The sequence below is a fragment of the Puccinia triticina genome, chromosome 13A (genome assembly GCF_026914185.1).
Source record: "Puccinia triticina chromosome 13A, complete sequence".
In the NCBI taxonomy this organism is placed as follows: domain Eukaryota; kingdom Fungi; phylum Basidiomycota; class Pucciniomycetes; order Pucciniales; family Pucciniaceae; genus Puccinia; species Puccinia triticina.
Window position 1 is genome coordinate 732637 of NC_070570.1, and position 15265 is coordinate 747901.

Sequence of the window (15265 nt, forward strand, 5' to 3'; positions counted from 1 at the left end):
AAGAGCCTGAATTCCTACATACAACTTGCTATGGTCTACATAAAGAGTTAGTGGTATTTAAATTGACAGTCCAGATAAAATGAGGTCGATGATTCAACTGCATTTACCCTTGGTTGCGCATGTGTGAAGATTTTGGCCCTTGTCCGAAAGCTGTCCGAATGATTTGCCCTTGTCCGAAAGCTATCCGATTGATTTGCTAAAGATGAATGTCTAGTTGAAACAGATACATCAATTTTTGGTTGAAGCCTTCTTCAAGCATGAAAAAAGGATCCGTATTCAAAAACTTACAACTATCCCATCTTTGGATGTTTGATCATCTTTGGAACACTCATCGATGTTCTTGGTTAACTTGGGATTCAACGCCGACACAGTCTGACTAAGAATCTCGTCCTCTAACTCATCCACCGATTTTGGATCAGTAGCATCGACATGAACCCACTTTTCCAATTCAGCCAACTTTCTCTTGAGCTTGAACGCATCCTCCTGAAAGTCCTCACTCTATCCCGGTAAGCACCCGAACAAACGTTTTGCAAGAGTATAATTTATAAAACTTACTTTTTTGTCTAATGGTTTAAACTTAGATGCAGGTAAGAATCCGATCGAGTCTAAGTCGGGAAGCGAGCCTTCAGAATCCGCTTGGTCCAGAAAGGCCACAGGCTCTTCGATTTGGTCTTCATCCTTCCATTCCTCCGGTGCTTCGACTGATTTGTTTTCCAAGCACTGGCACTCAAGCAAGTCGTGTGTATAACAGTTTGTATCGCTGTGTAGTTCAAAAACCCTCTTGAGTTCGCTTTTCGTGAATGTGTTACCACCACCACCAGTTTCCTCGCCAGCTTCGGGTGCATTCATCAAATCTGTTGCTAAACTGTCACACATAAAGAATACAGCACATCAGTCAAAGATAAAATGTTCTCCGGTGTTTATGATCCATGCTGACCCGATTTTTGTCACTTGCCGCTGGAAAATGCATTCATCAATTGTGCCAGTAGTGAGAAAGCGATAGATATGGCAGGGCTTTTTCTGCCCCTGTCTCCATATGCGTGCCATTGCTTGTAAGTCTGTTGCTGGGTTCCTGTTGAACAATGTGTGTCAAATGTGTACGACGGACGATCGTATGTTTTGATCCAAAAATCATTCACCAATCCCCATCAAATAAGATCAACCTTGAGGCCCCGATAAGATTCAATCCAACTCCTCCAGACTTGCTACTGAGCAAGAAAATGAATTGGGCGCTAGGGGACGATCGGTTGAAGACCTGGACAATATTGTCTCGCTGGTTTTGGGCGGTTTTACTGTAGACCGAACTGATCAGTGGTGTATATGATATTTTTTTCATCCATTTAGGACACTTACCCATCCAGGCGACAAAATGAGTAGTGGCTCGCCTTACAAAGACTCTCAACGATATCAAGGGTTTTCGTAAAGTTGGAAACTACGTAAATGATTTGGGTTCAATGATCCTCCTGGAAATTTGATAACATTATTCAAATGACCGCGTACCTAGAATAATTTTCTCTTCGTTCTTATTTTTCAGGATCGCTAAAAACTTAGCCAAGGCTATCAATTTGCCTGAATTCAGAATATATGTCAGTCATGCGCTGGTCCGAGGGAGTAGGCCAAAGAAACTATTTCGTGGATTGCATCGTACCTGAGAGTTGGACATCATCACGAGTTACCCAAGCCGGGAATAATGTGGAAGAAATTTGACCCAAGCTCTTAATTGAATATTCGTTCATTAGCAATCCAGGCGACTGTGAATACACCAGCAGAAATGTTGTCCAATCAGTAAGACTCGCAATAAAGTACAAGTACAGAGGGATAACGTTTGCTCACGTTGCAGAGTAATTTCAAAGTATTCATCAGGACGAGATGCTGGCTAATGTCCCCCGAGAAAATAGCTCTGGTTTCCGGCGAATCTAACACAGCTTCATAAATGTTTTTTTGGACAGTGGTGGGCGAGATGAATACACAATAATCATGGCGGGGCGGAAGGTGTTCTTGAATCACTTCGGAGCCTCTTCGTAAAACATAGTGGCGGCTCATTTTTGCCAGTTCCTCTGCACGAGCCTCGCCTTCCAATCTTTGAACTGGGTTGCAACAAGGCTCCCTACTCTTGAGTATCGGTTGCTCGAATTTCTTCTTGAAAGTGCGATAGTCATCCAGGATCCCAGGGTTAACAAAATCAACCATCGCATAATATTCCGTCAGGTTGTTCTGGATGGGGGTGCCAGATAAAACTACGCGTCGCTTGGTCTTCAAGGATCTTAAAGCTTGCGTCGTCTTGGCCTCAATGGATCTTAGGCGATGTCCTTCATCTGCGATAATCAAACCGATCGGGGGATACATAGACTAATAGTGGATGGCAAAAGTGAGATCAATCAACCAGACTTTCTTACGAAGGAGTGATGGAATAGTGGACTAACGTTAACTTCTTTGGACAGAGTTCTCAGCTTCTCATATCCGATTACCAAAACGTTGTAATATAGACTGCAGGTAAACTGGATCAGGCATTTCATTTTATCAATCAATTTTGGCCTCATTTGCTTCCCGAATGGTCAAGCTAATCAAACTACTGACTTGCTTAAAGTCGGCTTTTCCATCAGCTGTAAACACATTCAAGCGACTTCTCCCAAGCCATTTGCGTATCTCCCTCTTCCAGTTCTATATTCAAAATATTGCGCAATGATGAGCAAGCCTGTGAAGCAGGTTGAACCCAACTGATATAACTCACTTTCACCAATGTAACTGGACAAACTATCATTGCCCGCTTGATAACCGGACCCTGACCTGAGATAGGATTTTGCCCTGGATGGATAAAACACGGTTAGTTTGAGGTATCACGAAGAAATATTGAAGAATCTGACACTGACTCAAGAGAGTCCAAAGTAGGGAAATGGCTTGTATGCTTTTCCCCAAACCCATTTCATCTGCCAGAATACAGCCGTTACCACCGACTTCGCGAAGCCCCATGGTACACTGAACAAAATTGAGAGTCAATTCTTTGGAATGTTATCTGACCAGACATAAACTGCACACTTCATACATAAACTTGAGTCCGCTTGATGGCACACTCAGAATGTCAGATACTTCTTCATATCAGCACAATTTTCGACGGTGAGACTTACTCGATTTGATGTGGCCTGAGTGATCGCGCGATAGAAGGATCAACTACTACATCGATGACCGCAGCATTTCTAAACGGAGGAAATCAGTTATGATCGGGCAATCGAATAGAACGAATTGCATAAGAGCGGAAGGGCGTACTGAAGATCATGCTTCGACAGCCATGCTTTACTAGGTTTTGTCAAAACCAAAGCGCCCTCGGCTTGAGGCTAAAAAAAGGAAACAGAAGAATAGAACCATCAGAATAAGGTCTTGTACAATAGGATTAAGTGTTCTTTTCGACGTCACCTACATCGAACTTCGGCCCATTGTGGCTGAGGCGTTTGACAAGCATGGGATCTTTGAAACTGGCACCGGGAGCTGTGGATGAGTTAGGTCATTACCTTGTGCCATACCCTGCAAGAATAAGACATTGCAATCCATCTACGGGCTGGCTCACCCTCGTTCTTAACTATATCGGTCCAATCAGCCTCTACTTTCTCCTGGGAATTCTTATTGAAATCCGACGATTCCGATTCTGTAGCTGGCCTCTGAATCTCAACTTCTCGACTTCCCACCTGGATAAGCGAACCGTCTTGCAGACCGGGGTTGCGTCCCAACAGCATGCTTCCCAAGACTTTACGATTTCCACTGTCTTTTAAGACAGCCATTGGACCCCTTTGTGATTCTACTAAGCACAGAATACCATCGCCATCCCAAGTCGAGTTTTTGGAAGCTTTGATTTTGCGATATAAGCAGACGAAAGTTTGATCTTGATGTGCCTCCTGCAAGGTAGGCTTAGTCTGGGGCGCGCTCTGCAAGGTTTTGAGTAGAAGAGGTTTGAATCGCTTAGGCTCTTTTCCTGTCGTCAACTTGTCAATCTCACCATGAGCAAGACATTCTACTTTGGTCCGCTTGAGCCCGCTGGAGAGCATGGTGGACGGAGCATTTGGCTTGGCGAAATATTTGCTTTTGTCAGCATGCGTTACGTTCGACGGCCGAGTTGAGCCAGTAAAGCGCATCGGAGGTTTAAATTTGAGGTCCACGTTCCGAGTAGTTTTGGCAGCGTGAGGAAGGGCCGGAAGTGCGTCTTGAAGGCAAACACGGAGAAAATGATTATGAAACTATGTGGCGAATGGTGGTCTTGCGTCACAGAACTCACGGGTAATTGGGTTTTCCCATTGGCTTGACTTTCCTTCCTGTTCCACCTCTTGCGGAGAGATTGATTGATCAATCTGGTCAACCACATCCGATTTCACGAGCGTTGGTCTCAGTTCACAATTATCAATGCAGCTATCTTTGGTTATCAGGTGCTCACTTCAACCTCCTTGCCCCCAATCATGTAAATCTTGCCCGAGACACATTCACGGTCAGCCGCCCACTGACCAGATGCGACCCTAGAAAACCAAAGGGCGGAGGTAGACATTGAAGTTAGACAGTGGACTCAAGGACAAAACAGCAGACAACAGCATGAAAACCAATGAATCGAATCAAAGGATGCTTGACGCAACTGTGAACCATCATCGCGGGACTTGATGTAACAACTAGACCCTCGGATGCATAAGATCCCATCGCCTTCCCAAGTTTTATTTTTACGCGTTTGAATTTTCCGCCAGAGGCACTGTTGAAGAGGTTCAGATGGGTTTCAGCTTTTCCTTCTGCATGAGGGCAAAATCAATGTAAAATGGCTCTCACGGTAAAGTACACTTCAGACTGAGTCGCATTCGAACCTTGTGAGACCGGCTTCAGCTCCATGGTCATGAGTTGATTCCTGGCATCTCCATTCAAGCCGGGCAACAATCAGCTTGTCGATGGGTCACCTGTCACAGGGCGCAGGCCTTTCACCAAGTCATGGTGAGTCAGTCCCGACTATGTGCGTCTTGTCAAGTTTGATGATGGTCAAGAGGCTGACACTGCGGCCCACCGCTGAAACGGTTCTCTGTTCGATCCAACCATCCATATATATTTTCAATCGAATATCCAGACGAATATATACCGAAGGACTAGAGTATGGCATCCCGACCTCTGAAGATCAAGACTGGGGTAGTTGAACGGTGGGTGTTGCAGTGACTACTATCCGCTGTCAGCTTCCGTTGATTGCTGTGTTTTTTTGTCCAAATGAATATCGTTTTGGTTTTACTTGCTTTTCCTATTAGTTTGATCAAGGAAGAAGACTCGTACAAGAAGGAGTACGATAACCAACTGAAAAGGATTGAGAAAGTGAAGCAAGACACGCCCGATGACGACTGGAATATTCGCAAACAGGTTGGCGCTACCTACCTGAGCTTGTCCGAAAACCTGTCTAGTTCCCCAAAGCCAATGAATTCACTTTGCTGTGTGGCTTTTTTGTAGAAAGAAGTCCTGGATGAGACAGTGAAGATGATTCCGGATGTCAAGCAAAGGCTGTCGAAAGCGGTTGAAGAATTGAACGACTTGGTGGTAAGAGGAATTTTAGTTTGGCTGAACAAATGATCAGACTGCCCAATCTCATTGTTCTCTTGTCTCTCACTTTCCTTCTTCTCGATTGCTTCTCAGAACGCACACCAGACGGAATTGGCGGGGACAGATGAATTATCGAAAGCTCAACAAGTCTTATCACTTGCTGCCTCTCGAAAGGCCGAACCCATTCAAGCCATCCCTTGAATTAACTCCGCATAACAACTTTAAAGTACTGCAGCCGGCTAATTTGTGCATACTCCAAACTCACATTCATCCGGCTCCTGATGAGCTCATGCTAGACCGATGTACCGCCCGAGAGTGTTTCTTGGTGCGTATGCGCTGCGATGTGTTGCACGGGAACTTGTCTGAGATGTATACGCCCAGAAAAAAAGAGAGCTTTTGCCCGGATTCCCATGAACATGGTCATTTATCCGCGTCCTTCTTTCCCTTGCGTCGTCTTCATTGGGGATCTCCTAGTAATAATGGGGACAAGAGACATGACATGAAACCAAAGAAAATGTATATGTATATCACAATGGGTCACTTGTTCTTCTTAGATTTTTTTTTCTTCCTGTTCTCGGCAGCAGTGTTAGCGGTTGAAGAAGGTTGCCCGACAATTTCGGAAACAGTGTTGGAGTCATCTTCCTGCTGATATACTGTCTCACAGCTTTGACGCACAAAGGCAAGGATCTGTTGAGTAGCCAACGAGCTGAATTTGACAACAGTTTGTAGCTGGCCAGACAAATAAATACGGTCACGCGAACGAAACCAAAAAGATCTTTCGATCAGTCAAGCAGTCCTCATATGTTGTTTGAAAAGTGGCAGGTCTATCTGGTTGCTTGTGGGGTGGTGCTTCAAGTAGTGAAGAACAGATATGACTTACCTGATCATAGCTAAAGGTGCCATTACTTTCACACAGGGCGAGTTTACCAATGCTATCGCCAGAGCTTGTTTGAGTATTGAACCCATGGCCGAAATGGAAGCCTACCAGATGCAAACTTTTAGCGAAAGACTCCTCGGTCGGGTTAGGATCTAGGACGATTTGATCGGAGTTGAGGGCTTGGTCTGAGTGATTGGACCTAGCAGCGGATGCGGGTATAATGGCCACCCCGACCGCGAATGCACATCCCCTCATGCCTACTCCGGCGTCGAGCAGAGCGAGACTGGCGGCGTTGATCAGCGCGGCTTTCTCGGTGACACTCTGGGTCTCGTCGAATAGGGGCACCGGCGATTGCTCAAGGGAGGCCGTCGAGAACCCGTTTGTCCAGCGATCGGTCGGCTTAGAGAGTGTTTGAAGATTGATTTGGATCAATGATCTCGGATATTTGTTCAGTAAAATCAGCGGCGTAAAGAACAGTTTAATCGAATGAGCTAAAGATTTTGTCGCGGGTCCTGTAGGTCACATACGATCAATGAAGGTAACATCTAAGTCAGAGTCGAGTTGTCTCAGTAATCTCAAGTTACTCCAGGAAGTTCTTCTTGATGGACGGCAATAAGAACAGTCTGATCATTTATTATTAATTCCAACGAGTTTTTATGCACCCGGAAGACCACAAACCGGGACAACGTTAACTTCGAGAGAAGCTTCCGTAGGTTTCTCATCCCTAATTCGAACTTCAGCCGGACCAGTCACCGCTCCCAAGGCCTTGAGGTCACCTTCAATTGAGACCAGGTTTTTTCAGTGGAAGAAATCAAATTAGTCCGGGGATTGGGATCTGAAAGAGGGAATGGAGAGATCTTTAACTGACCGAAGGAAAATTGTCCAGAACCATCCGACCGCGACAAAATTGACATCCTCATCGTCAACGAGCGCACATCGGCCTCAGTGCGCGAATCTGAGCGAAGGATAGACATCTTTGCTGGTCGTTTGGGAAGCGTTCAGGGTCACGAGACAGTTGAAGTAGACTCGTGCCTGCTGTTCAAGCCCCCAAGAGGGGCCGGTGGGTGACCCAGAATTTCTGCCGCAGGCGCACTGGCTGCCAGAGACATAAGCCCCCCCTCCCCCAGGCGGGGTCTCCCGGACCGTCTGTCGCGCTTCACGAAGCTGCAAGCCGAGCTTGACAACGCCTCTCTGGAGAAGGGCGCCCGCCCGCCCCGAAGAGGGACCGGTTGCGAGCATGCTGTCAAGTTTTCACTTCCCTTCGCGAGCTTAAAAAGCCTCCCTGTGCGAGCCGCCGGGTCTGTCTCACAGGGGAGGTCGCACTTTGTGCGAGGCACTTCGCGCCTGAGCTCAATAAGCCTCTCCGAGGAGGCGCGAAGGGTCTCTACGCTCCCCCGAGGAGGGATACTCGTGATAAGTTTGCTTCGCGCCGTGCCCCCTGGCAGGCGAGGACTTGGGATAAGTTCGTTCCCTTCGAGCCTCTCGCGTAATGAACAGATGTACATACAGATTCCAACGTGTAGGGCCCGATACGGTCCGGCGCTACTTTTTTCTCCAGAAGCTCGCGGAGATGACCCGGTTGTGTCAGGCGAAGCGGAAAGATTGTAGGACTAGAGGGCCAGGCTGTGCCTTCTTGTGTCAGTTGGCCCCCAAATGCCATCTTCCGCCGACCAATCACAGCTTGCCGACTGGCACTGTAACTTCAACTTCCTCGTAGAGCCCTGATTCACTAGGGCCACTGGTCTATTTGGAAATCGTCAAGGGATCCGGACCTTATCCAGCCGATCACAACCAGCCCTCCCGGTGCCGGGCGCCAGTTTGAAGCCAAATTATCCAGTTTTTCCAGCTACTTGAAGATGGCGCGCAAGATCCACGCAATCACTCAATCTAACGGAGTGACTAGTGGATATTGTCAAGATGGCTTTGTTGGCAGATGCCCTTGATGTTAATCATCATATAAGGAGGTGTACTTCTTCTGTTCTGGTGTCCCTCATCCAATCATCCACCCATTTTCTCAACTGGACTCCCAACTCAAAAGATCATCTTGAACAGCTTCCCTTCCAATATCGCCTCCCTCATCCCCTTCCAGAATACTCCGAAGATAACTTTTATCCTCTTCGGCCGGCCTCATTTCTCAGATTCAGGAACTTATCCACAGTCGAGCTTGAATCCCTTCCAAAAGGCAACTTCGTCACATCTCAAAAAGTCATCCCGTGAGTCTAAATTGGGTTTAATCTCTATCAGAAGACAATAACAGTTCGGTTTAACTGACTCCCTGTTTGAAACCAAAGTATCCTTTTCTAGAAATGATGACAAACTCCCCACACACCACCTACTTCTCGTTCCCTTCCTACGAGAGCCATTTCGTCAGCGAGATGGACGAGCAACCCAGACCAGCTACCCCAATTCTCTCCCAAAAAGCACTCAAGCCACTTGTTGATTATGCTACTGAGGCTTACCCAATTATCCAGCGGGATGATCACCGGGAAGCCCAAATTGAGCTCATCCTTTACCTTGTCGGACCCCGCTCGCCGTCGATCGTCGGAAAGCCAGCCTCACTGTACTCTCAGTCTTCATCCTCCAACAAATCATTCGCCTCATCCTCTCCTTCCTTGATCCAATCTATCAAAAGTTGGTGGCAGTTCAAATAGGAAGCATCAAAAAGAGAATCGAATGACCATCACCGCTCCGACTCGCGGATATGGATGGCTCGCATGGCACCAGCTCATGGCTCATATCTCATCAAAGCTGAAAGCTTTCCTTCGCCTTCCAACATAAACTCTCTCTTCGCCTCTCCGGATGATCTTTCAATCATCGAAAGATTCTTCACAGAGGAAAATCCCATCGAGTGGGTCCAGATTGCCCCATGTTGGCACAAGCTCAACTGGACATGAAGTACTTTACTTCAGATATAAAATCAAACTTGACGCAAACAACTTTCAATTATCGATAGCACACACGGACCACCGGTCGCTACGTAGTCCCTTTTCATTCCTCAGTAATAGTATACATCAATTCCCTCTCTAATCTTCCTCAGTAGTAGTTTAGTTAACAGTAGTAGTTTAGTTTTTTCCCAATCCAAAGCATCAAGCAATCCGTTCTGTTTCTCCATAATCTTACTCAAAGCATCAAGCAATCCGTTCTGTTTCTCCGTAATCTTACTCAAGCCAATCATGCAAAACCCGTAATTATCTGTTTCTAAAACGTAGTACAATCGCCAAGAAAGGATCTATCCATCCATCTCCTTCCCTTCCAATTTTGTCCAACCAATCGTATACTTCAGTTTCCCAAGTTGTTGAATCAGAGTATCAGTATCTTTGTTAAAACATTTCTTCTCCATTATCTCCAGATTTTTATTTGTAGTCTTTGCCTGTTTGCTGGTAACAATAATTTTTGATAGTCCTGTCTCGATTCTCTGCTTGTCCCACATTTCTAAAAAAAAAGTTTAAGGAGTTAATGATTGACACTGTCAAAAGAGCATTCAAAATGTCCCGATTTTGGTGGAGTTCAAGGCATGCAATTTTGGTTGCAGTATATAATCAAAGTGTTACAAACTGAGCACTGCACTCGCCGAAGTGAGCAATAAAACGTAGTGCTTCGATTGGCCCCCCGACCCCTGTGGATCAAAACCTGAAGCCTCTCAGGCCCTCCATGTCGTTACAAACCGTGATCACAGAGATTGGTCTCGCTTGAATGCGCCTCGGCCGACGAGGCAAGGGGCTTGCTGCAAGCAGAGGGGGGCTTGTATGCAATATCCCGCCGAGCTATTTAAGCTCGGCTCGGCCAGCACGCCGGCAGGAGCAGCGCACGCCCGGATACCATGGCCGACACTCTCAGCCAGCCCAGCTTCCTCCCATTCTCATCCGCCTCCACCACCGCCAGCCAGCCATCGATCCTCCCCAGCTTCACCCAGAACCAGCCTGTCGTCTCCTGCGTATTCTGCATCGATGGATCCCTCAGATCCCGGATCCACTGGAAGGAGTATGGGGCCGAGTATATGCTCTCCTACATAAGGTCAGCGCGCGACTACCCACATCTGCTGCCCGACACTCACCACTCATCCCATTCCCAAACCACAGAGGCCTCCAATTCCTCCATCCCGGCGCCCTCTTCCGACTCGTCCCGGTCCTCTTTACCTCGCTCCCCCCATCCGTACCCGCCAGTCTATCCATCACTCGTCCCTACCCCTTCCTGGATCTCGACCAATTCACACTCATCATCCCTGATCTCCTGCCCTTGCGATCCCGATCTGATAACCCTGCTGGTCCAGATGACTTGCTCGACTATGGCGGCAATGACCCTGCCATTCTGGAGGCGCTCGTCTGTGCAGTCGAGCTCCTCGACCGAAGCCCATCCTCCAGCTCCGCCCATCCTCGTCCCCGTAATACAACCAAGCCCGAGCCACAGAATACCCATCACAAACATATTCTCATCATCACCGCATCAGATATCGGACCTCCAGGGCCGCATCCCACTCCTCAAAAGATCTTCGAGCCTGCCGCTGATGACCTTCCCAGAACAGTCCCCATGTTCAACCAGATGGCTGAATACGATGGCCTCACCTTCCACGATCTTTGCGGCCGATTCGTCAAAGATACCCAAGGAAGATGGATTCATGACAAGCAAATCGGTTTGCTCGAACGGAAATCTATCGTATTTGGCTTCATCTCAATCGCTCGCACTCCACGTCTGCTGACTTTTACAGGACGAGTAAGCACGAGCATTTTTTTTAAATAAATAAATATAAAAAAAAAACTGGCTGCCCTCATACTTGTATGTTTCCTTCGCTTTTTTTTATAGCATCTTGGTCCCCAGACATTCCACGCGCTCCGCCAGCAAAGCTCGATTATGCCACTACACCACACTCATTCAGTCATCATCAACTGTCTGACTGATATCAATGCTCCTTCCAATAAACGCCCCGCCGCCCTGATGTCCACCAATAGCGGCCCAATTCCCTTCTCGCCCAATTCACATCTGGCTGGATCTGTCACATCTAGAAACTTGGCTACCAATGGGATCCAAGATGGCAGCTTTCACCCATCGGTTAAGCGCCCTCGCACCGAATCTGGCGATGATCACGCTCTATTAGCACCATCATCCAACCCATTCTCGATCACAGTCTCCAGTGCTCCTCACCCCTCAGTCAGCAGGCATGCACCCAACAGCGGAACTATGATCGGATTTCCTGTTGTCATTCCACCACAAGATCAGCCCGCTCAATCAAGAGAAACACAACACCTTGCCCCCTTCCTTTCATCTTCCAACCCGCCCCCGTTGACATCAGCACAATCCGATAAGGCCTTGAATGTGCCCGATAATAGTTTGGCCCAAGGATTATCCTTCCTAATTGGTGGAAACAAGTCTTCACCCGTACCTCAATCTATCTTAGACCCTGCGAATCACTCAAACTCTAGCCTGGCTCCCACATTTGCCTCAAACCGATCTCAGTCGACACCTGGAGTCGCATCAGTTGACGCGACCCCTCCAACTGACGCCCTCTCACAGGCATTAGCACTGTTAACCGGCCCTCTGCCAAGCGGCAAATCTAGCCAGGCTTTGCCCCTCCCAAATCAACAAGCTCCCTCCCAAGCCCCTCAGAACCTCTTGCCCGCCTGTCAACCTCATCCGACCTCCCCACAGAAACCCACCCAACCTTCACCTAATGATTCGCAACCTTTGAGCCAATATTCATCCTCGGCGCCTAATCCAACTCAGCCTCAGCAACTACTCCAAACCGGATCACAAAAGTCTCAACAGATCTTCCAACCACCTCAAATACAACAAAAACAGCAGCAACAACTTCAACAGCTGCAGCAACTCCAAGAGAGCCACAAGATTCAGACCCAACATACTGCCTCTCAGCGTCCTGTCAGTACCTCTTCCAAACTAATAATTTTGTTTTGCTAGGCTAGAACAACTAAGAACAAACAATAACTGCTGACAATTATAACAACACTTGCGGATGCCTACCAGCCCACTTCATCTGCAATCTCATCTCAATTGACCCCCAGCTTACTTCCCGCAGCGTCGATTGTTCCAAGCCAACAGCAACCCCCGAAACAACAATCACAGCTGATGAATCTTAACGGTCCAGGGAGGAGCGTTCATCCGACACATAAGTCTCTCATGGAACAGGCCCAAAAAAGAGCCCGTGAACAAATGGCCGCTGTCGAGGAAAAATTTAAACGTGGTGAATTGTCTGAGGATCAGCGTCAATATGCCAATCGAAAGATTGCGAGTACGATCAATGAACTGTTGGTCCCTCTTCCTCGGTTTATTTCTTGCCAATCTGCTTAGCGATTTTTTTTCTTCTTTTTTCCGCTGGGGTAGAATCCGAGCACACTTAATGAAAGCTCAAGCCGCTTCTCAAGCTAACGAACCAAACCCGAATACGATCCCACCACCTGCTCTTTCTCCACCTTCGGTCAGTCGTCCGCTTTTTATTCATGGATAAAACCGGAAGTAGCATATAACAAGCTGATCCTACTCGATATTCTGCTCTAAGAGGTCCGATGGGCCATTCCTATGGAAGGGCCGATTGATTTGGAACATCACCATGTCTGGCTCAGTCAATAACGGTAATGAGGTTCAAACGAGGGATGTCTCGATTCCTATCGGAGTCCTCCCTACCGCCAATCAGCTCACCAATGAATGGTTGTAAGTCAGACATGAATGATTTTGCACTGAACTAATTCCACGACAAGGAACTGATCCATCACGGCTCTCATTTTGCTCCCAACATTAACCAAAAATCAGGCGACGCACGGTTGACTCATGGCCTAAGATTTGGAGAGTCGATCCGATTAGACCAACAAATATGCCCGAGCTTTCCGCTCATACTCAGTCCGCACAAATTTCTGGGACAGTAATCCATCTCTTACCTGAACCTCCCTGCCCTAGCAATGGGGGATTGCCAAATGAAATTATTCACAAACAACTTTGCGAACGGTTAGCGAAGGTTAACGTATGTGTTCCTCTTCAGATATTTCTGGCTATGGGAAAGACTGGGCAAACAATTGGTTGTTTTCTCAATTGGTTGATCCATCATTTAGACTTTCGTCGTCCCTTTCGATGACATGGGCCACGGCGTGGTGATCCTATACAACCAAAGTATACGAGGCTTAACCGGCATAATCTTCATAAGGACTCCGATCCCCTATCAAATATTTCAACCCACACAGCAACAACCAGGCCCACTACCATCTTCCTCTTCGACATCGATTGCAAGGCCAAACTCACGTGCGACTGGCTCACCTGGCCTGCTCCACCAGCTCTCTAATAACAACAATGTCATGAGTGGTGTAGCTAATAATCATAACGGGAATAGTCAGATCAATCCCAGTTTACAACAACCCTCTAATCTGGGTGCAGTTGCTCAGAAACAGTTGATCCAGCAAATGTTGGCTCAAAACCAACATCGAAACCAACTGTTTCCTCAACAGCAACAACCACAGCATCAACAGCATCATCACCCGCAACTCCAGCAACAGCACCAACAGCAGCTTCAGCATCAACATCAGCAGCAATCGCAACTGCACACCTTCCAGACACTCCAAAACCAACAACACCAGTCCTCTTTCAATCCCCACGCCCAACAACTTCTACAGAACTTATCCGCCTCCTTCTCGTCTAATCACAACAATCCTTCCCCAGGTAATATTATAAATAACAGTAATAAAAATGGGAATGGACCGGGTGGGCCAGGTTGGTAAATTTGACCCCCCCCCACCCTGTCTCATCTTGGTTCTTTTGTCTATACGCAACTTATCAGTGCTAGATATAACTTATATGTATATATTCTTGTGTACATGCACATGAATTTGTTTTCAAATGATGTAAAAAAATAACGAAATCTTGTATCTATTTTTGTGTTGTACTTTAAACCAGGGGCACAGTTCTATCGGTGAAAAAGTGTTGTTTGTGCGGATTCGAGGTCCCTGCATAGTAGCCGGTGTCCATTTCACACCCGCAAGTAGTCGAACGCCTTTTCCGGTTTTTGAATTTCTATTGGAGGCGCTTGGATCTCTACGGAAATCAGCCTACTGGGGTGTTCAGGGTCTCTCAGACTCGGGCATCTTTTGATTAAAAATAATTCATCAATTGATTTTCCCAAGATCAAAGCTGTCCTCCAAAAAAGAAAAACACACGATCAAGATTGATGCAAAAACCAGACTGACAGTTTGAAGAATCTATGAATAGCAGCACAAGTCCATTTCGGGCTGATGCGGGAGCCTCGAAGGGTATCGGGTTGACAGAAGAACTGATCGAGTCGATGGATCTTCGTGCACGGGCCCTCCACAACGCCGTGCTCGTCGTCATCGACACCACGGCCGTGGTTCTCGGCTACCGGCAAGCAACCCGTCCGGCCGGTCGCCTCGTCTTTCGTCATCTTTTATTTCCCTTGGCGTCCTGTCCTGCTCGTTTCGTCACACCGCCATCCCCGAGATCGCTGGCTAACCCCTCTTGTCTGCGCCAAAATTATAGGTACCGGCAAAAACACCCCTCAACATCGCCTTCGTGGCTCAGCTGGTTAGAGCGCCGGTCTCATATGTAGCTGCATAGTAATGTGATTATCCCGAGGGGTGAGTCATCCGGAGATCGCCAGTTCGATCCTGGCCGAGGGCATGATTTTTTGCCTTGACTCGTCTTCTCCTCATATTTCATTTCTACAAAACATCCCTTCATGCAGCTTGATGCTGAGGTTTTGAACTTTTGGATGCCTTCCAAACAAAGATATGGTGATTTTGCTAGCTTAACTAAGCCTCTTGAACGGAGGGTCCGGGGGACCCCGCCCGGAGGGCTCTCCGCAGGAGAGGCTTATGAGTTATGTCTTGATTTAAG

At 47.3% G+C, this 15265-nt stretch overlaps 6 protein-coding genes across 6 annotated transcripts; 3 read left to right on the forward strand and 3 right to left on the reverse strand.

Annotated features, from left to right (window-relative positions):
• Positions 1 to 180: 180 nt before the first annotated feature.
• Positions 181 to 4863, reverse strand: PtA15_13A64 (uncharacterized protein; the record flags this gene model as incomplete). The annotated part of the gene is made up of 22 exons (XM_053162742.1): positions 181 to 210; positions 289 to 483; positions 556 to 865; positions 938 to 1072; positions 1140 to 1292; positions 1354 to 1432; positions 1501 to 1569; positions 1649 to 1751; positions 1834 to 2349; positions 2424 to 2498; positions 2578 to 2661; positions 2732 to 2805; positions 2871 to 2976; positions 3037 to 3058; positions 3126 to 3194; positions 3265 to 3332; positions 3416 to 3483; positions 3563 to 4192; positions 4265 to 4337; positions 4421 to 4499; positions 4614 to 4723; positions 4798 to 4863. 22 exons carry the CDS (start codon positions 4861 to 4863, stop codon positions 181 to 183), a joined length of 3114 nt encoding a protein of 1037 aa, XP_053026220.1.
• Positions 4864 to 5112: 249 nt separating this feature from the next.
• On the forward strand, positions 5113 to 5745 carry PtA15_13A65 (uncharacterized protein; the record flags this gene model as incomplete). The annotated part of the gene is made up of 4 exons (XM_053162743.1): positions 5113 to 5156; positions 5259 to 5367; positions 5455 to 5541; positions 5638 to 5745. 4 exons carry the CDS (start codon positions 5113 to 5115, stop codon positions 5743 to 5745), a joined length of 348 nt encoding a protein of 115 aa, XP_053026221.1.
• Positions 5746 to 6081: 336 nt separating this feature from the next.
• Positions 6082 to 7395, reverse strand: PtA15_13A66 (uncharacterized protein; the record flags this gene model as incomplete). The annotated part of the gene is made up of 4 exons (XM_053162744.1): positions 6082 to 6273; positions 6425 to 6933; positions 7084 to 7197; positions 7290 to 7395. The coding sequence occupies 4 exons, from the start codon at positions 7393 to 7395 to the stop codon at positions 6082 to 6084; spliced, it is 921 nt and encodes a 306-aa protein (XP_053026222.1).
• Positions 7396 to 8727: 1332 nt separating this feature from the next.
• On the forward strand, positions 8728 to 9072 carry PtA15_13A67 (uncharacterized protein; the record flags this gene model as incomplete). The annotated part of the gene is made up of 1 exon (XM_053162745.1): positions 8728 to 9072. The coding sequence occupies one exon, from the start codon at positions 8728 to 8730 to the stop codon at positions 9070 to 9072; it is 345 nt and encodes a 114-aa protein (XP_053026223.1).
• Positions 9073 to 10241: 1169 nt separating this feature from the next.
• PtA15_13A68 (uncharacterized protein) lies at positions 10242 to 14081 on the forward strand (the record flags this gene model as incomplete). Its single annotated transcript, XM_053162746.1, has 9 exons — positions 10242 to 10435; positions 10501 to 11131; positions 11222 to 12292; positions 12398 to 12678; positions 12755 to 12848; positions 12930 to 13081; positions 13181 to 13388; positions 13477 to 13823; positions 14078 to 14081. 9 exons carry the CDS (start codon positions 10242 to 10244, stop codon positions 14079 to 14081), a joined length of 2982 nt encoding a protein of 993 aa, XP_053026224.1.
• Positions 14082 to 14384: 303 nt separating this feature from the next.
• Positions 14385 to 14813, reverse strand: PtA15_13A69 (uncharacterized protein; the record flags this gene model as incomplete). Its single annotated transcript, XM_053162747.1, has 2 exons — positions 14385 to 14499; positions 14602 to 14813. The coding sequence occupies 2 exons, from the start codon at positions 14811 to 14813 to the stop codon at positions 14385 to 14387; spliced, it is 327 nt and encodes a 108-aa protein (XP_053026225.1).
• Positions 14814 to 15265: the final 452 nt, after the last annotated feature.